Source organism: Hemitrygon akajei, chromosome 30 (assembly GCF_048418815.1).
Source record: "Hemitrygon akajei chromosome 30, sHemAka1.3, whole genome shotgun sequence".
NCBI classification, from domain to species: Eukaryota; Metazoa; Chordata; class Chondrichthyes; order Myliobatiformes; family Dasyatidae; genus Hemitrygon; species Hemitrygon akajei.
Window position 1 is genome coordinate 41,084,851 of NC_133153.1, and position 23,327 is coordinate 41,108,177.

The 23,327-nt window shown below is 44.4% G+C and overlaps 1 protein-coding gene across 1 annotated transcript in view; it reads right to left on the bottom strand.

Moving 5' to 3' along the window:
• strc1 (stereocilin 1) overlaps nucleotides 1-23,327 on the bottom strand; it is a 99,398-nt gene that overhangs the window by 62,508 nt on the left and 13,563 nt on the right. Inside the window, exons 5-11 of the mRNA XM_073032734.1 lie at nucleotides 18,827-18,886; nucleotides 17,284-17,394; nucleotides 13,740-13,894; nucleotides 12,164-12,350; nucleotides 8,076-8,191; nucleotides 5,426-5,558; nucleotides 2,532-2,714 (exon numbers count right to left, since the gene is read on the bottom strand). Of these exons, the coding sequence (XP_072888835.1) occupies nucleotides 2,532-2,714; nucleotides 5,426-5,558; nucleotides 8,076-8,191; nucleotides 12,164-12,350; nucleotides 13,740-13,894; nucleotides 17,284-17,394; nucleotides 18,827-18,886 (945 nt within the window). The remainder of the gene's footprint in view (nucleotides 1-2,531; nucleotides 2,715-5,425; nucleotides 5,559-8,075; nucleotides 8,192-12,163; nucleotides 12,351-13,739; nucleotides 13,895-17,283; nucleotides 17,395-18,826; nucleotides 18,887-23,327) is intronic.

Genomic DNA, 23,327 nt, shown 5'->3' on the forward strand with positions numbered 1-23,327 from the left:
TTTTCCCCCTTCACCCTTAACTCATGACCTCTGGTTTTTTTCTCCCCTGGCCTCAGTGGAAAAAGCCTGCTTGCATTCACTCTATCTATACCCATCATAATTTTATACACCTCTACCAAATCACCCCTCATTCTCCTAAACTCCAGGGAATAAAGTCCTAACCTATTCAACCTTTCTCTGTAACTCAGATTCTCAAGTCCCGGCAACATCCTTATAAACCTTCTCTGCACTCTTTCAACCTTATTAATATCCTTCCTGTAATTAGGTGACCAAAACTGCACACAATACTCCAAATTCGGTCTCACAATTGTCTTATACAACCTCACCATAACATTCTAACTCTTACACTCAATACTTTGATTTATAAAGTATCTATAAATATTTATATTTATTTACGCCGTTTTGAGGCATCGCTCCTTGAAGATGTCCTGGATACTATGGAGGCTAGTGCCCGTGATGGAGCTGTCTAACCTTACTACTCTCTGCAGCGTATTTTGATCCCATACGGTAGCCCCCACCACCACACCAGACAGTGGTGCAGTTCTCCCTGTGAACGGATGGGTTTCCTCCACATTCCAAAGATGAATTGCTTCGCAGGTTAATTGGTCACATGGGTGTAATTGGGCAGCTTGGGCTGGGAAAGCCTGTAACTGTGTTGTATCTCTAGATAAAATAAATCTTACTCATGCTTACCCATCAAAGGAGGCCATTGGGCCCATTGGATCCATACTGACTCCCTGCAGAGCAATCCCACCTGTGCTATTTGCTCTCTTATTTCCCTACAGCCTAGCCACATTCTCCCTCTCACACCCATCAGCTCTCCTGTAGTCACTTAAGGGTCCCTCACAGGGTCTATGGTCCATCCCTAGGGCTGGACAGAGGGCCATTTCACTGCACTCTGTGCCTCGTGCCCCCACCTCCTTCTCTCCATGTTTCTTAGGCTGGCTTCCTGAGGCAGGGTTGTGCCTGTCATGGGCGAAGAGGGCGAGGAAGAGTGAAACAGAATCCTATAGCCTGCGTGTGGATTCGCAAACCTCGGCATGGTATGTCACTCAAATAAACCACTGCTAACATTACTAAATCTAATGAATCGAAGTTCAATGTAAATTTATTATCAAAGTATTTATATGCCACCATATACTACCCTGAGATTCATTTTCTTGCAGGCGGGGAGATGGCACTGACAATACACGGCGACGGTTTGCGGGCAGCTCACGAATATGAGATATACTTCCTCTGAGCTGCAGTCACTTTGATCTGCAGTCTGTAGTTTCCCTTTAAGAGCACACTTTTGAATATTAAAAAATTCTCTTCTGGCATACTAGGCCAAAGACTGAATTGCCCAAGCTATCACGGGTAAATAGGACACGGCACATAATGATGATGACGATCGTGGTTAAAATGGCTGTCGAGTATTGCATACTGAAGTTAAAAAGCTGTCCAGTCTCTCAGTTCATTGAGATTACAATATTTTCTCATGAATCAATCACCAGAACAGTACAGTGCTGGAACACCCCCTTCAGCCCATGATACTGTGCCTAACTAATTAAGCTAACAACACCTAATCCCTTCTGCCTACAAACAATCTATATCCTCCATTCCCTGCACATTGCTCCATTCCCATTTGGAGAGCCTCTACCATCACCGCAGGCAACCTGTTGCGGGCACTCACCACTCTCTGCCTAAAAAACATGTACTGCACTCTTCTTTGGAGAGGAATAAACAGTCAATGTTTCAGGCAGAGACCCTTCATCAGATCCTGATGAAAGGTCTCGTCCCGAAACATTAATTGTTTAAATGCTACCTGACCTGTTCATTTCCTCCAGCATTTTGTGTGTGTTTCTCTGGATTTCCAGCATCTGCAGAATCTCTTGTGTTTTAATCTCTTATGTTCATGGTGGAGAGAGTTTTCTTCAGCAGAATATAGATTTTTTCTATAGATGCTGCCTGACCTGCTGGGTTCCCTCAGCATCTTGTGTGTGTTACTCTGGATTTCCAGCATCTGCAGAATCTCGTGTTTATGATCTGATACACATTTCTTTTGAACTTTCCCTATCTCACCTTAAACGCATGCCCTCTGAATTAGACACTTTGACCATGGGAAAGAGATATCAGCTGTCTACTCTATCAATGTCTCTCAAAACGGATGCATCTATGATGTTGTTCCTGATATCAGACCTGATAAAGGGTCTCGGCCTGGAACTTCGACTGTTTATTCTTCTCCCTACATGCTGCCTGACCTCCAGCGTTTAATGTATGTTGCTCTGGATTTCCAGCATCTACAGAATCTTTTGTGTTCATGACTTGTTGCTGATTAGTGCTGCAACTCCTCGCCCTCTTTCACCCTTCTCTCTATCTATCATAACACACTGAAACCATGGAACATTAAGCACTGTAACTCCACAGACTGTTATTTCCCCATTTCAGGAGATCCTCCAGTGCTCTGATGCTTTCTTTTGTCCTCATCACAAATTCCGCAGAACAGGACAGTAAGGAGGCGGCAGAGTTAAAGTGCAACTTGGGAATTATACCTGGACAGAAGTAAAGTTCACTGTACCGAGCTCCGGGAGTATTGCTTGGATCTGTGCTGGGTGAAGTTGTTTTAGAAAGGGCAATCCGAGGATTGGGAGAAGGCTAACCAGACTTGTCAATTCATCCGTCACCACGAGTCCGTTGTGGATTATACTGGTTGATTTGACCAGAAAATCTGTAAGCTGTATGCAAAGAGAAAAGGGGCAGTAATGACATTAGTAACAATATCACCTCAAAAACTATCCGACAATCTCTGCCTCTAATGTAAAAATCTTCAGCAAACCTACTACAGGAAGTAGAGATAGGGTAAATGCAAGCAAGCTTTTTCTCCTGAGGATGGGTGAGACTAGAACTGTGTAGTCAGCCTCCGTTAGTCTTGATAGACCATGGATTTATGCTTTGGAAACTTTCCAGGGCTCAAGTCTGGGCAGGGTTTTTTTTTATGGAAGACTGGCAGTTGCCCAAGCTGCAAGTCTCCCCTCTCCACGCCACTGATGTTGTCCAAGGGAAGGGCATTAGGACCCATACAGCTTGGCACCGGTGCCGTCACAGAGTAATATGTGGTTAAGTGCCTTGCTGAAGGACACACATAAGCCTCAGCCAAGGCTCGAACTAGCGACCTTCAGATCACTAGACGAACACCTTAACCATTTGGCCACGTGCCAACAGAACTAGAGGTCATGGGTTAAGGGTAAAAGTTGAAAGGTGAAAGGAGATCCTGAGGGAAACTTCTTCACTCATTAGGTGGTGTGAGTGTGGATGAGTTGCCAGTGGGGAAGTGGTGAGTGGGTTTGGTTGCAATATTTTAGATTAGTTTAGATAGATACATAATGGGAGGGGGGTTGTTGGGCTTGGAGTTCCATGGTCCAGCTGCAGATCGATAGGACTAGGCAGAATTACAGTTTGAACAGACTAGATGGGCTGAAGGGCCTGTTCTTTGCTGTAGTGCTCTATGTCTCTACCTGGTTCTGTATGAAATCAAAAGATGATGGAAAGTGTAAAGCTGGGAGTGAATTCACTTGGAGAGTGCTGGGAGTGCGGAGTGAGTCGCCAGTGGAAGTGGGTTTGATTTCAACATTTAAGAGAAGTTTGCATAGGTACATGGATGGGAGGGGTATGGAGGGCTATGGACCGGGTGCAGTTCAATGGGAGTAAGCAGATTAAGAGTTCAGCAGGGACTAGATGGGCTGAAGGGCCTGTTTCACGACTGTAGTATTATAAGTAAGTGTAATGCTTCCAGGGACTGATTACTATACCACAAGACATTGTGATTCTGAGTGATTATAGATAGATCACCAATGGTAGTCCCGCTGCATTATCCCAACTGAGGTGATTGCTGAAATTAAACTCTCTTCAATACAATGTGGCATAAATAAGGCATTTATTTCAGCTAACAACACACAGCGAAGCTCCAGGCATGTTAGCAATTATTCTCATAAAACAGTGTGGAACCAACCCTAAAGGTCATGGAGTTTTAGAGAGGAGATTTACAGGATGCTGTGTGGCTTAGGGAGCATGTCTTATGGGGAGAAGTTGAGCGAGTTAGGCTTTTCTCCTTGGAGTGAAGAAAGATGAGAGGTGACTTGATAGAGATGTACAAAATGATAAGAGGCATAGATCATGTGGATAGACAGAGACTTTTTCCCAGGACGGAAATGGCTAAAACAAGGAGGCAGAGTTTTAAGGTGATTAGAGGAAAGTATAGGGGAGATGTCAGAGTTAAGTTCTTCACACAGAGAGTGGTGGGTGTGTGGGACGCTCTACCGCGGTGGTGGTAGAGATATTATGGGCATTTAAGAGTTCTTAGATATGCAAATGAACAATAGAAAATGGAGGGCTATGTAGGAGGGGAGGGTTAGATTGATTCTAGAGTAGGTTAAAAGGTCGGCACAACATTGTGGGCCGAAGGGCCTGTATTGCTCTGTACTGTTAGAATTGTTTACGAGTTTTCTCATCTCCAGAAGGTCTCTTGTTCACCTCCTCAACTCTTACAGAACAGCTTCTACTTTTTCCAGTGACCAAACCAATCTCATGGAACTCTGAGCATTAACATTTTTCCTCGAGAATTCAGACGTGCTCCTTCTCAATTTTAACCTCTGTACGTCAAAGGACAATGATTTTGACCACACATCAATCACATCAGGGAATTAACATTTTAAAATAATTTAAATATTTGATTACATTATCAGGCAGTGATGGTTGACAAAGGCATAGAAGAGCAAATGACTCTGCGGCTGGATAGATCCTGCATAATTGATAAATCTTCAGTTTGTAAAGGGATTTTGGTAGCATGAAGTTTCATTAATGAGACTCTCAGACAGGTATGTGGATGAGAGAAAAAATGGAGGGCTCCATTGGAGGGAAGAGTTAGATTGATCTTGGAGTAGGTTAACAGGTCAGCACAACATTGTGGGCCGAAGGGCCTGTAAGGTGCTGTAATGTTCTGTGTTTAACATGTTGCTGTGAGATTGTGGTCAGATACAGCCCAGGTTGGACAAATAATGACCATAACCATATAACAATTACAGCACGGAAACAGGCCACCTCGGCCCTTCTAGTCCGTGCCGAACGCTTACTCTCACTTAGTCCCACTGACCCGCACTCAGCCCATAACCCTCCATTCCTTTCCTGTCCATATACCTATCCAATTTTACTTTAAATGACAATACCGAACCTGCCTCTACCACTTCTACTGGAAGCTCATTCCACACAGCTACCGCTCTCTGAGTAATGACAAGGTGGACTTTTACAGAGAGCCAGTAAGCTCAGGATCACCGATACAGATACTGTTTTTATTCTTGATTTACTCAATTAGCTCGTGTTCCAGAAGGTCAAATGGCTGCCTCGAGGCTTTCAAATTAACCTCTGGGATATTAGCCTTCTAATGACTCACCAGTTCATTTGGAACAAAAATCTGATCACTGATGCAGTTCAGGAGTTGCTCCTTGATGACAGCAAACATTTGAAGGTTCTGTTTGTAGGGCTCCAGATCTTGGGAGGTTGCAGAACAAATCAATCTGCCCAGCCTAGGAACAGGAGAGACTCCGTGAGAGAGGTCCACGTACATTCTGTGCAACCAGGAATGGGGAAAGATGTCTAATAACAAGCAATAATCCCCATCCTCTCAAAATCTGGGAGAAAGACTGAGTGGAAATCAAAAGCTGCAAAAGGTCACAGTTGTCTGAACCCTGATTCTCCCAACCCAGTCCATTGAAGCCTACAGCAGAGAGGCTCATTCGCCCCTCTGTATCAATGGCAATTCTTTGAAAGAACACTGAAGTTGGTCTCTGCACTCTCCCTTTGATCACAAGGAAGCTGAAAAAGGAAACAATCAGTTTTACTTGTTATGTGCACAAATGCGCTGTGGCGTCAACAACCAATGCAGTCCGAGGATGCGCTGGGGGCAGCCCACATATGTTGCCATGTTTCTGGTGCCAACATAGCATGCCTGCAACTTACTAACCTGTACATGTTTGGAATGCGGGAGGAAATCAGAGCACCCAGAGGAAACCCACGTAGTCATGGAGAGAAGGTACAAACTCTTAATGGGAATTGAACCCAGTCACTGGTGCCTTAAAGTGTTACACTACCGTGCTTGGTCTCTCCACCCTGTCTTTCTCTTACTGACCTGTAAAGCTTGTATTCTTTTATTGACGTTCTCATATTTCTTTACAATGTAAGAGGCCATTTGGCCCTTCGAGTCCATGATAACTCCCACAGCAATTCCTATCCCCAAACATTTCCCAATAACCAATGCTCTTTCACCTGCCCAGTAAATGCCCCTGATTCCCCTCCACACTGGGGGTAGTTTATAACATATAATTAACAGAGTTTTCTAACACCCCTTTGGAAGGGCAGTCTCATTTTGCTGTAAACTTCTAGCATGTAGTTCATGTTACGACGTGTTTCTGGTCTCTCCTTTTTTTAGTTGCTATTTTGGGTGATTTTGAATCAGGGTGGCCCACAGATAACAACCCGAGCTGAACTGAATATGCCTGGACTCTTGATTTTGTGTTTTGTAGTCTGTATTTTTTGCTCATTTTTCGTTGCTGTTTGCATGATTTGTTTGTGCTGGGGAGGCGGGGGGGGGGAGGTTGATGTTTTTCTTTTAACAGGTTCCATGGTGTTTCTGTGTTTCCTGGTTGTCTGTGGGGAACACTAATATCAGGGTTGTTTTCTGCATACATACTTTGAATCTTTGATATTCTGTCTCCATTCCACCGAGATGTAACACTGAGCGTCATTCCTACCTGTGGCCATCAAACTTTACAACTCCTCCCTCAGAGTGTCAGACACCCTGAGCCAATAGGCTGGTCCCAGACTTATTTCCACTTGGCATGATTAACTTATTATTATTTAATTATTTATGGTTTTATATTGCTATATTTCTTCACTATTCTTGGTTGGTGCGGCTGTAACAAAACCCAGTTTTCCTCGGGATCAATAAATATGTCTGTCTGTCTCCAGACCTCACAACCTTTCATGTTTATCCTGGCGAGCCTAGCCTTCAATGTTCATTTGCCAGTAATGTATTTTTCACAACTCCCACCTCTAATATCCTACGTTATTTTAATGCAACACAGGATTATCTCATCTTTACCACTGAATATTTTACACAATACATCTAGCTTTCCTTGGCTGTTCTCACTTGTCTGGGTTGCATGAAGTCTCCAACCTTCCCTCACAGGTCTCTCCCCCATTCTTGGAACTATTCCTGTCTCTCTTCCCAATCAGTCACCTGGCTTAGTACGGGAACTGCTCTGCCCATGGCCGCAAGGAAGTTCAAAGAGTTGTTGTCACAGCTCTGAACATCGCTGAAACCAGCCTCCCCTCCAACGGGCTCTGTCTGATCTTCTTGCAGTCTCGGTAAACCAGCCAAAATATCAAAGATCCCACCCACCCGGGCATTCTCTCTTCACCCCATCTCTCCTATCTGGCAGGAAATACAAAAGCTTGAAAGCATGTACCACAGGCTCAGGGATACATTCCATCCTGCTGCTACCAGACTACTGAATGGATCTCTGGAACAATAAGATGCAACTGGCCTCGCAATCTACCTCATTACGATCTTGCACTTTATCGTTTACCTGCAATGCAACGTTTTCAGTAGCTGTTACACTTTACTCTGCATTGTTGTTGTTGGCTTACCTTGTTCTGTGCACTGTGTAATGACCTGATCTGTATGAACAGGATGCAAGACTGGCTTTTCACTGTATCTCGGTACATGTGACAATAATAAACCAATTCCTACCTCATGCTCGCAGCCTAGCCAGCTTTGGATCGAGTTTGCTGACTTCCCTCGTCCCATGGCCCTCACTTTTTTTTTTAGACAGTCTCCTCTGTGGGTGGACACGGACACTCTCACAACTTTTAACAAGCTTGAATTATCGAGACAGAGAGAGCCATGGACCAAGCGCTAGCAAACAGGATTAGTGCGGATGGATACCCTGATGGTCTGCACGGAGACAGTGGGCCGAAGGGCCTGTTTCTGTGCCGTCCGACTCCATGACTCTGAGGGCCTGGGAGTAGGCTGCAATACTCACCTCTCGAAGTCAGATTTTCCAATTGTTTTGCCCCCTTTTAGGACGGTGTGGATGAGAAACCTTTCCTGGATTGTGGTCAGTTTACTGGCCAGCAGGGCATCCAATGCAATGAGTATCTGGTGAAAGAAAGGAGGAAAAAAAATCAGGGGTTCTCAGCTAGTAAATACACTTTGGAGATTTCCATCCGAACAAAAATGAAATTCAAAAGCTGGCCGATTTCAGAATCAGAATCAGGTTTAGTAATGAAGGGATATATCATTAAATTTGTTGTTTTGCTGCAGCAGCACATTGCAAAATATTAAAAATATATATAAATTACAATAAGAAATATATATACAATGGATTCCAGTTAATTGGAACACATTGGGACTAATATATTTTCACTCAATTAAATGGCTGCCCCAGCTAGCCAAAGTTTCATGGAAATAGTTTTTAAAAAGTATGAAAAAAACAAACTACCATTTAACTGAGTAACAAATTATGTATTTAAATGAAATACAGAACAAATCAGAACACTACCAATACTACTACAGTACTATAAAAGTGTGTATTAGTTCCTCATAGTTTTCAACAAAGGAATTCAATCAGTGTATGCTGCCGTGTTCTTTTGATCGGTTGTAAATGAACAAAATCAGTGCAAACACCAAGTGTAGATAGCGGACTGCCTTCAGACAATGTTTTTGACAATTACACCCTCCAAATTTTCATTTTCATTGTAACATTCAAGGTAATTGTCAATACCTTCAAATTCTTCATAGTTCCTATCTTGTTGAAGTCGTGAAAGCACTCCTGGCCATTTCCAGCATCTCCAAGCCTGAGTGCTTGAGACTGCAGTGTGTAAAACAGTTCTGAATTGTCTTATTTCTCGCTAACTATCGGTGACAAAAATCACAGCTTTTTGAACACAAACACACACAACTGATGCTAGTTAGAAACTGTTCAGAAAGGTAATTAAACAGCAGTGTCCCAAATAAACAAAGGGAATCTCAACTATTTTCTTGATTAGTTTTTGTTCTTTAAGAGTTATCCCAAATAAGCAGCTGCGTCGATTAACTGACTGGCCAGTTAACCAGAATCCTCGGTTATATAAAAAATTAAATTAAATAGTTCAAAATGAGAGCAAAAATGTGACGCGCAAGAGAAAATCACTGACAGACACTGCACAACAAATGCTTTCATTCAGAGGATGGTGCAACTATGGAACAAACTGCCATTGAAGAGACAGATTTAAGTTTGTATGTACAAAGTTTGTAATATTTAAGAGAAGTTTACGTAGGAACATGGAAGAGGGACAAGGAGGACTGGTCCAGATGCCTGTAAGTAAAAGGCTAGGTTGGCACAGATTAGATGGGCTGAAGGGCCTGATTCTGTACTGTAGTGTTCTACAGGGTCTTCTCCAAGGATCATCACCTTGACGTGGAGGAGAGGTTTGTGAGTTCCTCACATCCCAAGACCAACGCCATCTAGAGTTTAGCTCCCGGCAGGGTCACTCATGGTGGTAAGATCAAGGAGGGTTCCAGATAAAGAACGATCCAACCAAGACCATAACGGTGGAGCTGGCAGAAGATGATGACACATCACAACAGCAGTGAAGGTGGAGGAAGACAGCAGCAATGAAGGGTCCCCAGTCATCAGTCACTCCATGCCACTGGACCCTGATCCCTTAGCAGCCGGCACATCTTTGAACTGTGGGAGGAAACCAGAGCACTTGGAGGAAACCCACATGGTCACAGGGAGAACATACAAATTCCTTACAGGCAGCGGTGAGAATTGAACCTGGGTCACTGGTACTGTAAACTGTTGTGCTAACCAATAAACAACTGTGCCAACCCAACTGTAATTTAACAATTCTGATATGAAAATATCAGCGACTTCTGAAGGTGACAAAGTCACAGGTACTCCTGTGGTTTGTTGCCTACATTCATAACACTGGACAACAATTTTTTTCAAAAGTGTTGCTTCCTCAGTATTTTTTTGTTTATGATAGACTGCTTGAAGATGAACACAAATATAATTTCAGACTAATTGTATCACGTAGGAATTTGGAGAAACAACAAATTGAATGTAATGTGTTTAATTGCATAATGGTGCTGATGCTTTGCAATAGTTCAACTAAGTTAAAAATATTTTGTTAATGATTTTCATTTGTACTCAGTGTCTGAGGCTTCTTGCTTAAGTGTCCAACAATAATTTGCCAGCATTGATGGATTCCAGTTGCCCTGGTATCTTTTCTCCATGACTGCAATGTCCTGGTGAAACCTTTCCCCATGCTCGTCACTAACAGCACCAAGATTTGCAGGGAAGAAGTCTAAATGGGAATGCAGAAAATGAATCTTGGGTGACATGTTGCACTTCATGGTTTTATATGCTTGAAGCATGTTGTCAACCAGCTGCATGTAGGTTGGTACTCTGTAGACACCGAGAAAAATTTCAACAACTTCCTTGAATGCGTTTCATGTGATTTTCTCTGGTCCAACTAGAACTTCTTCAAATTGCCTGCCACTGATGACCTGTTTGATTTGTGGACCAACAAAAATGCTTTCCTTAATCTTGGCATCAGTTATTCTGGGAAGCATCTGTCTCAAATATCAAAATCCTTCATAGAAATTTCTGTGCCTGGTGATAGCAAATTCCATCCTTACAGGCCTGAACCCAATAATTATTACTAAAACCTGTCCTGCCGTGCAGCAGCCGCGCCGCCCAAGCATCCCTGGACAAGGTAGGAAACTTTCCAGCTTACATTGTAGGCAACATTTTAATTGACTTGAATTATGAATTGAAATAATAAACATAATTAAAAGGTGTGCGATAGGGAAATTTTGCGGTGATTTTCATGATCAGTAGCCCAAAATACATAAGATACACCTATATAACATAACCATATAACAACTACAGCACGGAAACAGGCCATCTTGGCCCTTCTAGTCCGTGCCGAACGCTTACTCTCACCTAGTCCCACCTACCTGCACTCAGCTCATAACCCTCCATTCCTTTCCTGTCCATATACCTATCCAATTTTTTTTTAAATGACAAAATCAAACCTGCCTCTACCACTTCTACTGGAAGCTCGTTCCACACAGCTACCACTCTCTGAGTAAAGAAAGGTATTCAGGAAGCATAATCTTTGTTGTCCAGTGGACAAACTAAATTTCAGTTAGAGTTTAGAGAATTTTTTTCCCCATCCAAGTTTGTGGACCCCCTAGAATCTATCCCTGGACCCCAGGTTAAGAATGCCTGCCCTACATGACAATAAACAGTAAATACACCAGTGACCACAAGGTAACAGAGCGGTGAAAGTAAACACTGGTCACAGTGTTGTTTGTGGAATCTTACTGTGCATTCCCACGTTACATCGGAAAAACTGCACTACTGAAACACAAAGATGGCAGCCAGCTTAGTCACAGCAACTTCTCCGGATTCAACAGAAGGTGCCAATGTTTGTCCTAGATGTCTTTTGTTGTGATCGTGAGACCCTGTTGGGCATTGCTAATGTAAAATACTGCAAGTTCGGTTCCTGGGTTACTTGGCAACATCGACGGCAGGGAGCCTGCGTCGCTTCGGTTGGTGCGCAGACCGAGCCCCTGTGCTGCGGCGTTGCCACCTAGGGGCGGAGGCACTGGAGGTGGAGCAGGAGAGAACAGAGGAGTGGGGAGTGCACCAGAGTCCGTGCTGAGTTGGAGTCTGGCCCCTCTTTTCGGGGCTGCTCTCCAGAGTTCACTCTCTCGAAGGTAAGCTGGGTTTCCCTTGGCAGACACAGTGCCAGTCAAACTGATTTGCCTTCGTCTGCTGAACCAGCACGAGATGAGGAACTGCTGTGTACTGTTCTTGTAGAAACGTGGCTCCAGGACAACATCCCGTGTACCATCAATCTTCAGGCCATGCCACTCAGGGGCTTGTGCTAGTATTATTTTATGTGTGACCGTGTGTGCTATTGGTACTGTATGTGGTGTGTTTTGCACTTTGGATCAGGAAGAACACTGTTTTGTTTTGATGAACATGTGTATGGTTGAATGACAATTAAACTTGAGCTTGAACTTGTTTGGGGTTATCCTGAGACTAAGAGCTGTAGTCCTTTCTCTTTACAGTACCTGACTACGGGACAGATGCTGAAACCTCTCGAATGGCAGGAACACCAGCAGTTTACTCATGTGCTGCAGGAAGGTCAGAGGCCACGTGGTCACAGAGCTAAACCTCCCGGAGCTCACGACCCACTGGACGAAGGCTGCCCTCTGGTCATCAGACAGCTCCCCGAAGATCTGGTTAACCACTGCTAACCTGAAGTGGGAAACACAACAGTCAGTGAAGTGGATCGTAAACACAGGAGATTCTACAGATTCTGGAAATCTTGAACAACATGCACAAAATGGTGGATGAACTCAGCAGGTCAAGCAGCATCAATGGAGGGGAATGAAGGGTCTCAGCCCGAAACATTAATCATTTATTCCTCTCTACAGATGCAGCCTGACTTGTTAAATTCCTCCAGCATTATGTGTGTGTTGTTCAGAAAACGGACTGTCAATGTTTTAGGTTGGTCAAGACCTTTCATCTGGGCTGGAAAGGTGGAGGGGAGATAATTAGTACCCAAAGGGGTGTGGTGAACTACATATACCTGTCTGGACTGCTCCTGTGGCTCCTCCCACAGACCCCTGCTGACTGCTCCTGTGGCTCCTCCCACAGACCCCTGTATAAAGGCGATTGAGGCCTGACCCCGGCCTCATTCTCCAGGATGTAGTGTTGTTCATTCTTCCAGTCAATAAAAGCCGATATCTCGCTTCTTACGTCTCAGAATGAGTTATTGATGGTGCATCAAGGGGTGGGGGTGGGGTGGAGCAGGAGCTGGGAGGTGATAGGTAGAAATGACAAGGAGCTGAAGAACACACCTAAAATGCTGGTGGAACTCAGCAGGTCAGTCAGAGACCATAGAGAGGGGTACCACAGTACCGTAGTGGTTAACACTACACTATTACAACTGGGGCATCAAAGTTCGGAGGTCAATTTTGGCGCCATCTGTAAGGAGTCTGCATGTTCTCCCTGTGACCACGTGGGTTTCCTCCGAGTGCTCTGCTTTTCTCCCACAGTCCAGAGATGTACTGGTTAGTAGGCTAATCGGTCATTGGTAATCGTGATTAGGCTAATGTTAAAAAGGTGAGTTGTTGGGCCGGAAGGGCCTGCTCCACACCGGATCTCTAAATAAACAAAGAGTCGTTGTTTCAGGCCGAGACCTTTCATCAGGACTCAGGGCTGAAGAAGATGGAATCTGATTGGAGAGGAAAGTGTACCACAGAATCAAGGGAAGGGGGTGACGAGGGAACCAGAGGGAGGGATGTGCTAGTGATGGCCAGGGGAGGGGTAAAAGATGGACCAGAATCCAGAACCCTTCAACATCTCATTCACTATGATCCAGACAGTCTCAACAATGACAAATTCAGGTGTCTGCTGATAATCTATTACCCTTAAATTAGGATCATTATCTGAATGAAATGATTTAGCCAATTACAAACTCACTGGTTATAAAACTGACTGTACGAGGTTACTTGAATTTGGAAAAATTGGAACTTTGTTGTAAGAGGGAGTACATACAAATGAATTTTGTGTGAAAAGGCAGGGAAGTGAAACAAAGGCAGTATTTAAAGATCTTTAGTGTTGAAGGGACGTGCAACGCACACTTTCTCCGTGTCCAAGGTCACTGGTAGTGCTCGGATTTCAGATGCTGATAGGTGAGGTAGTAAATAAACCAACTCTGGAAACACATTTGGGTCGGCGAGCAGTATTCTTTTGAAAAAGACTGATGCCAGAACCGTCCTCAGATCATCCCGAATCTGAAATTAAAACCAGATTTGTAAAACTAGAAATCAGGAAACAAAATCATATTTATCCCAAAATAAAAACTCTTTTGGTTAAAATTTAGCATCTAAATATTTAATAATTCATCATTTTGATAGGCTTCTTTCACTAGCAGAAGATAACTTTCCTTATAAATCACACCTTCTCAAACAAGAGAAAATCTGCAACACACACAAAATGCTGGAGGAACTCAGCAGGCCAGGCAGCATCTATGGAAAAAAGTACAGTCGATGTTTCAGGCCGAGATCCTTTAGCAGGACTGGAGAAACACTTTCCCATCTTGCTGTTTTTTTTACTTAGAGGTACAGTGTACTAACAGGCTATTCTGGCTCAATTACACCCTAACCTACTACCCGGTACGTCTTTGGAATGGGGGAGGTAACAGGAGCACCCGGAGGAAACTCACACGATCATGGGGGAGAACATACAAACTCCTTACAAACAGTGGCAGGAATCAAACCCCAGTCTTACTGTTGGCACTGTAAAGCCATTGTGCTAACCGTTACACTCACATGCTGCCCTTCAACAGAACGATGTCAACCCCAACGTAGTCAACATCCCAAAAACTGCAAGGCCATGACATATCACGATGTTGAAGATCAGGAGGATCAAAGTCAAACTCAAAGGAAGTTTATTATTGGAGTATGTACATTACACCATAAGACTGTAAGATATAGGAACAGAATTAGGCTATTTTGCCCATCGAGTCTGATTCACCGTATCATCATGGCTGATCCATTTTCCCTCTCGGCACCAATCTCCTGCCTTCTCTCCATATCCCTTCTTGCCTTGACCAATCAAGAATCTATCAACCTCTGCCTTAAATATACATGAAGACTTGGCCTAAACAGCCATCTGCAGCAACGAACTCCACAGATTCACCACTATCTAGCTAAAGAAATTCCTCCTCACCTCCGTTCTAAATAGACACCCCTCTATTCAGAGGCACTGTCTTCTGGTCCTGGACTCTCCCACCATAGGAAACATCCTCTCCACATCCATTCTATTGAGGCCTTTTAACATTTGATGGCTTTCTATTAGGTCACCCCTCTGAATTCTAGTGAAAACAGGCCCAGAGCCATCAAACGCTCTTCATACGACAAGCCTCTCAATCCCACAATCATTTTCATGAACTTCCTTTGAACCTTCTCCAGTGTCAGCACATCCTTTCTAAGGCCCAAACTTGCTCACGATACTCCAAGTGAGGCCTCACCTGTGCTTTATAAAGTCTCAACATTGCATCCTTGCTTGTATATTCTAGTCCTTTTGAAATGAATGCTAACACCGCAGTTGCCTTCTTCACCACAAACTCAAACTGCAAATTAATTTTCAGGAAATCCTGCACAAGGTCTCCCAATCCCTTTGCACCTCAGATTATTTTAACGTTCTCTCTATTTAGAAAATAGTGTATCCTTTTATTTCTTTCGCCAAGGTGCATGACCACGCACCTCCTGACACTGTATTTCATCTGCCACTTCTTTGCCCATTCTCCCAATCCGGTGTTCATGGACCATTCAGAAATCTGATGGCAGAGGGGAAGAAGCTGTTCCAGAATTGTTGAGTGTGTGTCTTCAGGCTCCTGGACCTCCTCCTTCATGCTAGCAATGAGAAGAGGGCATGACCTGGGTGAAGGGGGTCTTTAATGATGGATGCCACTTTTTTCAAGGAAGAGCAGGAGACATCTCCACAATGTCTAATGTTTGCTTAAATAGTTTTTTTCCCCAAAAAACTGTACACTTCAGAATGGTTTGGCACACTTCAAAGTGCTGAGAGAGGGAGAAGCATTGGAATTGGCTTATGACTGTCACAGGCATCAAGAGATGGTGCCATTGTAGCTTAGCAGTTAGTACGATGTTACTACGACATGTGACGTTGGAATTCAATTCTGATGTCATTTGTAAGGAGTCAATATGTCCTCCCTGTGGAATGTGTGGGTTTTCTCCAAGTTCTCTGGTTTCTTCTGACAGTCCAAAGACGTACTAGTTTGTAGATTAATTGTTCATTGTAAATTGTCCCTTGATTAGGCTAGGGTTAAACTGGGGGTTGCTGGGCAGCGTGGCTTGAAGGACCAGAGGAACCTATTTGCACTGTATCTTACTGATAACAATAATAGTAGAAAAACAGTGAAAAGCTTGTCTGGCAAACTGCTCATACAGATCAGATCGTTACACAGTGCACTGGGGTAGAACAAGGTAAAACAACAACAATGCAGAATGAAGTGTAAAAGCTACAGAGAAACTGTGGTGCAGGTAAACGACTTGGTACGAATATTGCTCAGCTCAAGAATGCAAGAATCTGCAGAGAGTTGTGGACACAGCTCTCCCTTCTTCTCTCTTCCATCCGGTCACCTAGTATGATAGGATGGACTCTTGACCTCGTTATGCCTTTCAAACTTATTGTCTGCCTGCACTGCACTTTCTCTGTAACACTTTATTCTGCATCCTGTTACTGTTTTCCCTTGTACGCATACAATGTACTGTTGTGACAAGATGATCTGTATGGATGGATGCCATTCAAAACCAAGTTTTTCAGTGTACCTTCACATATGTGACAACAATAAACCATGTTAACAATTTTTAAACATTAAATCTCACCACCTACTCTTTATAAGACACCATTATTATGTGCCGTGTTGTATGACGTGGGTGATCATAATCTCCTGACATGTTTGTTCTTGGCAAATTTTTCTACAGAAGTGGTTTGCCATTGCCTTTTTCTGAGCAGCATCTTTACAAGACAGGTGACCCCAGCCATTATCAATACTCTTCAGAGATTGTCTGCCTGGTGTCAGTGCCTACGTAACCAGGACTTGTGATGTGCACCAGCTGCTCCCATGGCTTCATGTGAGCCTGATCGGGGGCTAAGCAGGTGCTACACCTTGCCCAAGAGTGACCTGCAGGCTAGAGGAGGGAATGAGTGCCTTACACCTCCTTTGGTAGGAACGTATCTCCACCCTGACACCCAAATATGTAACAATAATAAACAAATTTACCAATTATTTTTTTCATTAAAGCTCAGCTTCCACTCCTTATAAGACATAGGAGTAGAATTGGGCCATTCAGCCTATCTAATCTGATCGGCCATTCGTTCATGGTTGACCTATTTTCCTTAAGCCCATTCTCCTGCCGTTTCCCCTTTCACTTACCACATCTTTCCTTTCTTCCTCGCTTTAGCTGCCTCAATACATGCTCAAAAACCACACTGCTAACTTTTTAGATGTAGAATCATTGACCTGAAACAAGCCTGTTTCTTCCTCCATAGGCACTGACTGTCCTGGAGAATACTCCAGCAGTTTCTACGTTAAATGGAAGGGGTAAGCTCGCTAGTTAATGGACTGCTGAGCTGTGGAGGCAACAGTGTTTACCTGCAGACTGCTCCAGTTCATGTTTAAGATGTGCAGCAGTTGCTTTGTTTTCTGAACATCAATTGCATGCAGCACCGCCTGAAGATCAGCTGCAGAAACCTTCATGTATTCCTGTCCATTAAAAGAGAGTTAAAGAGAAATCATCAGAACAGATCTCAGCACCCAGCCATCAGCAGTGCAAAGGGACATGGGAGTCTTTGCGCGGGATTCCCTAAAGGTTAAATCATAGGTTGAGTCAGGGGTAAGGAAGGTAAACGCAGTGTTAACATTCGTTTTCAGAGAATTCGAATAAAAAAGCAAGGTTGTAAAGCTGAGGCCAGACAACACTTGGAGTATTGTCGGTAGTTTTGGGCCCCTTATCTAAGAAAGAGTGTGTTGTCGTTGGAGAGGGTCCAGAGGAGGTTCATGAGATGAAAGGGTTAACCTATTTGATGCCTCTGGGCCTTTGCTCACTTGAGTTTAGAAGAACGAGAGGGGGATCTCATTGAAACCTATCAAATATTGAAAGGCCTCAACAGAGTGGACATGGAAAGGATGTTTTCAATAGTGGGAGAGTCTAGAACCAGAGGGCACAGCCTCAGAATAGAGGGGTGTCCTTTTAGAACAAAGATGAGGAGGAATTTCAGAGAGTAGTGAATCTGTGGAATTCATTGTCACAGATGGCTGTGGACTATTGGATATATTTAACATGGAGGCTGATAGGTTCTTGATTAGTAAGGACATCAAATGTGACAGAGAGAAGGCAGAAGAACAGGGCCCCATTTTAACCAATTTTTACGCTAGAGTGAACTGACCAGCCACGTCACCATCTGGTATGGGGATCACAAGGCAACTGACCACAAGACCCTACAAAGGATAGTAAGGACTTCAGAGAGGATCATTCCCCTCTTTCACCTTTCTGAGATATTTGTCAGGAGCGCTGCTAATACAGTGCCCTTAGCATTATCAAGGAACCCTCCCCGCCATCCCACAATCTCTTTTACACTGAACCCTCTACCATCAGAAAGGAGTTACCACAGCATTGGGACAAGGGGTGTTAGGATGGGGAAGAACTTCATCTTCCAGGCCATGACCCCACTGAACTCACTGTCACCACCCAGGTCTGACCACATATAAGTGGCCAGAGGATGATGCTGGTTACTTTTTTCATTTGTGTCATAAATGTACCTTATGCTAAATGTCAATCTTTTATTATTTGTGGTAATATTACTTTACATGTTGTGTGTGGGTTATGTGTACTGTGTTGTGCATCTTGGCAGGAGGAACGCTGTTTCGTTTGGCGGCATACGGTTGAATGACTATAAACTTTTTATTTTTCCTCTCAACCCAAGTTAAAATACATCGGCCATGATGGAATGGCAGGGCAGAGCAAATGGCCTAAATCTGCTCCTGTGTTTTATGGTCTTTTCCCATCCTTTTCTCTCCTTTCTGTTTATCTTTCCCTCTTCCATGTTTACTGATATCTCTAACTGCAAGACCCCTCATTAGTGCGTACAGAGGCGTTACCCATGTATAAAGGGTCTGTTTATGATTGGTACAATACCTCCACCAGGTCCACAGCTGACGATCCTCCTTCCTTCTGCACCAAGTCCCACAGGACAGACTAAGGTCACACACAAAAAAGTGAACTCAGTTAAAACACATGATCAAAGTGTAGATATCAGACTGCCAGTTGATGCCATTAACGTTCGGAGGGATAGCCTCACTAAACAACAGACTACAGAGGCAACCTACAAAGGAAATTTATTAACAAACTACATATATGTCAACACATACTACCTCGAGATTTGTTTTCTTGTGGGTATTTACAGGGAATAAAGAAATGCAATAAAATCTATGAAAAACTGTAAACAAAGACTGACAAAAAGCCGATGAGCAAAAGAAGACAAACAGCGCAAATAACACTGAGACCACGAGTTGCAGAGCCCATGGAAGTGAATCTGTAGGTTGTGGAATCAGTTCAGTGTTGAGGTGAATGAAGTTTAGGAGTCTGATGGTTGTAGGGTGAAACTGTTCCTCCTGAATCTGGTGGTGTGGGACCCAAGGTTCCTGTACTTCCTGCCTGCTGATAATGGCAAGGGAGAACATGGCCAGCATGGTGAAGGCCTTTAATGATGGATGCTGCTTTGTTGTGGCAGTGCTCCGTGTAAATGTGCTCAGTGCTGGGCAGGGCTTTGTCTGTGATGAACTAAGCTGTATTGTCACTTTCTATAGAGTTTTCCGGTTCCTGGACACTGGTGTTTCTATGCCAGGCCATGATACAACCAGTTAGGGTACCAACTGATGAAGTTAATGTTAGGGACAATACCCTCACTAAGCAAACAGTCTACAGAGTCTACTTAAAAAGGCTGTTGGCAACAGCTACAGGAACTTGACTCAAACTACAGCAATGCCTCCCAGTGAATGCAGGCTTATTTCTCCAGTGATACACTTTGAGAGGATAAAACATTGCCCAAAAGATCAATGCCAGTTGCTCACGGCAATGTGGTCTCCAGGTAGGCCAATCCTCTCCACTCTGGACAAAAACACCAACCATTCATTATCGGCTCAGGCATTGGGAAGATGTTGGTGGTAATGAGAAGAGGGCATGTCCCCAATGGTGCGGGTCGTTCATGATGGATGGTGCTCTCTTGAGGAAGAAGATAGAAAAGTCTAAAAACAATTACTGTACCAGCAGATTCAAGGACAGCTCCTATCCTGCTGGTATTAGACCACTGAATAGTCCCCTGGTAGGATAAGGTGGACTCCACCTTACAAGTCATTTGTTATTGTCTACCTCCACTGCACTTTCCCTGTAACTGTTACACTTTATTCCACACTTTGAGTTCTCTTGTACTACCTCGATGGACTGTGTAATGAATTGATCTGTGTGCAAGGCAGGTTTTTCACTCTAACACTGTAACTTTGACAATTATAAACCATATTAACAATTGTGAGGAAGGGGGCTCAGATTCTGGTCAGTGAAGGCAGTGACATGCAAGGACATACAAGATTCTGCAGATGCTAGAAACCTAGAGCCACATGCACAAAATGTTGTGGAGGAACTCAGCAGGTCAGATAGCATCTACGGAGGGGAATAAACAGTTGACATTTTTGGCCAAGACCCTTCATCAGGACTGGAAAGGAAGGGGGAAGAAGTCACAATTTAAAGAGGGGGAGGGGAAGGAGTACAAGCTGACAGGTGATAGGTGAGACCATGTGAGGGGGAAGGTGGGGGAGAGGGGATGAAATATGAAGTTGGAGGTGTCATGGTCCAGTCCATTAACTACTCATTTCAGTTAATTTCCTTTCCCCTGTGTTCCACTGGACTCCTTGAATTAGGGCACCTCATCCTCATTTGAACCGGCAGCATAAAAACTCCGGCTTACATCTACTCGCTGCTGGTTTATCACCTCAGCAGTGCAGCTCCGAGCCGCCAAGAATAAGGGCCCGTTGTCCGAGCCGCCAAGAATAAGGGCCCGTCGTCCGAGCCGCCAAGAATAAGGGCCCGTCGTCCGAGCCGCCAAGAATAAGGGCCCGTCGTCCGAGCCGCCAAGAATAAGGGCCCGTCGTCCGAGCCGACAAGAATAAGGGACTGTCTTCATGAGCTTCTCCATGTCAAGATCCCTCCTGTTTGTTTTTGTTGTCTTGTGTCCAGCTGAGTATTGCTAGCCGTTTTGTCACTGCTCCGAGCCGGGATGCGAGTGGTCTGTCGCTGTTTTGTTTTGTCGAGTCCAAGTCCAGGCTTCGTGTTCCAAGTCAAGTCCAAGTCCAGGCTTCCTGTTCCAAGCCAAGTCCAAGTCCAGGCTTCCTGTTCCAAGCCAAGTCCAAGTCCAGGCTCCGTGTTACAAGCCAAGTCCAAGTCCAGGCTTCCTGTTCCAAGCCAAGTCCAAGTCCATCTCCGTGTTCCAAGCCAAGTCCAAGTCCAGGCTCTGTGTTACAAGCCAAGTCCAAGTCCATCTCCGTGTTCTAAGCCAAGTCCAAGTCCAGGCTCCGTGTTCCAAGCCAAGTCCAAGTCCATCTCCGTGTTCCAAGCCAAGTCCAAGTCCAGGCTCTGTGTCAAGTCTCGTGCCTGTGTCCTGCACTTGGGTCCACTCCAGCCGCTCATTGCAACAGGAGGAGGTAAAGGGCTGAAGAAGAAGGAATCTGATAGGAGAGGACAGTGGACCATAGAAGGAAGGGGGAAGAGGAGGGGAACCAGAGGGAGGTGATGAGCAGAAGGGGTAAGAGGGGAACCAGAATGGGGAACTGGAAAAGACAAGAAAAGAGCAGACAGAACTTACGGGAAGTTAAAGAAATTGACGTTCATGCCATCAGGTTGGAAGCTACCCAGACGGAATATGAGATGTTGCTTTTCCAACCTGAGTATGGCCTCATCATGGCAGTAGACAAGGCCATGGACAGACATGTCAGAATGGGAATGGGAAGTCAAATTGAAATGGGTCACCACCGGGAAATCGAAGGTGCTCAACAAAATGGTTTCCCCAATCCTACATCAGATCTCACCGATATAGAGCGGGCTGCACTGGACACAGCGGATAACCCCGACCGGTGAATTGCTGCCTCACCTGGAAGGACCGTTTGGGGCTCTGAATGGTAGTGAGGGAGGGGGTTAGGGGGCAGGTGCGGCACTTGTCTCGGTTGCAGGGATAAGTGGTGGGAGGGACGAGCGGGCAAGAGAGCCAAGAAGAGAATGATCCTGGCGGAAGGTGGGGGGGGGGTGGGAAAGGTGTGCTTAGGGGTAGCATGTCAGAAGTTGGTGAGAATGATGTGCTGGATAAAGAGGCTTTTGGGATGGTAGGTAAGGTCAAGGTAACCTTATCCCTCTAATGATAAATGAAGTAATAATAATAATATTAATACTAAATATTAACTTATTTATAGAACATATTTCATACAGACCATGTAGTTCAAAGCACTTTACAATGAGATAAAGCACAACCGTGAAAATAAAAGACAAAAGGTATTAGTTAAAAGCAAGGCTAAATAAATAGGTTTTGAGCTGGGGTTTAATAGTGTCAACTGACTCTACCTCCCTTATAGCTTTAGGTATTGAATTCAACACTTTTAAAAGCTGACCTGACAATTACCTTTGGAGGGAGTTTGTTTACATTTAAGAGACCAGCAGAAGAAGACCTGAGAGCTGGAGCAGGTTTAATACCAGACAACATGCATTGAAGGTGAGAGGGGGGTGTCATAAGGAAAACAGATTATTATCTGAATGGTGGCCAATTAGGAAAAAGGGAGATGCAACGAGACCTGGGTGTCATTGTACACCAGTCATTGAAGGTGGGCATGCAGGTACAGCAGGCGGTGAAAAAGGCAAATGGTATGTTGGCATTCATAGCAAAAGGATTTGAGTACAGGAGCAGGGAGGTTCTACTGCAGTTGTACAAGGCCTTGGTGAGACCGCACCTAGAGAATTGTGTGCAGTTTTGGTCCCCTAATCTGAGGAAAGACATTCTTGCCATAGAGGGAGTACAGAGAAGGTTCACCAGATTGATTCCTGGGATGGCAGGACTTTCATATGAAGAAAGACTGGATCGACTAGGCTTATACTCACTGGAATTTAGAAGATTGAGGGGGGATCTTATTGAAACGTATAAAATTCTAAAGGGATTGGACAGGCTAGATGCAGGAAGATTGTTTCCGATGTTGGGGAAGTCCAGAACGAGGGGTCACAGTTTAAGGATAAAGGGGAAGCCTTTTAGGACCGAGATGAGGAAAAACTTCTTCACACAGAGAGTGGTGAATCTGTGGAACTCTCTGCCACAGGAAACAGTTGAGGCCGGTTCATTGGCTATATTTAAGAGGAAGTTAGATATATGGCCCTTGTGGCTAAAGGGATCAGGGGGTATGGAGAGAAAGCAGGTACAGGGTTCTGAGTTGGAAGATCAACCATGATCATACTGAATGGCGGTGCAGGCTCGAAGGGCCGAATGGCCTACTCCTGCACCTATTTTCTATGTTTCTATAAGGGGGGGCATAGGGAGTGGACCCAAATGCAAGACACAGACACTGAACTACCAGGAACAAGGGAAGTGGGGAAGAAAGGACGCTGGACA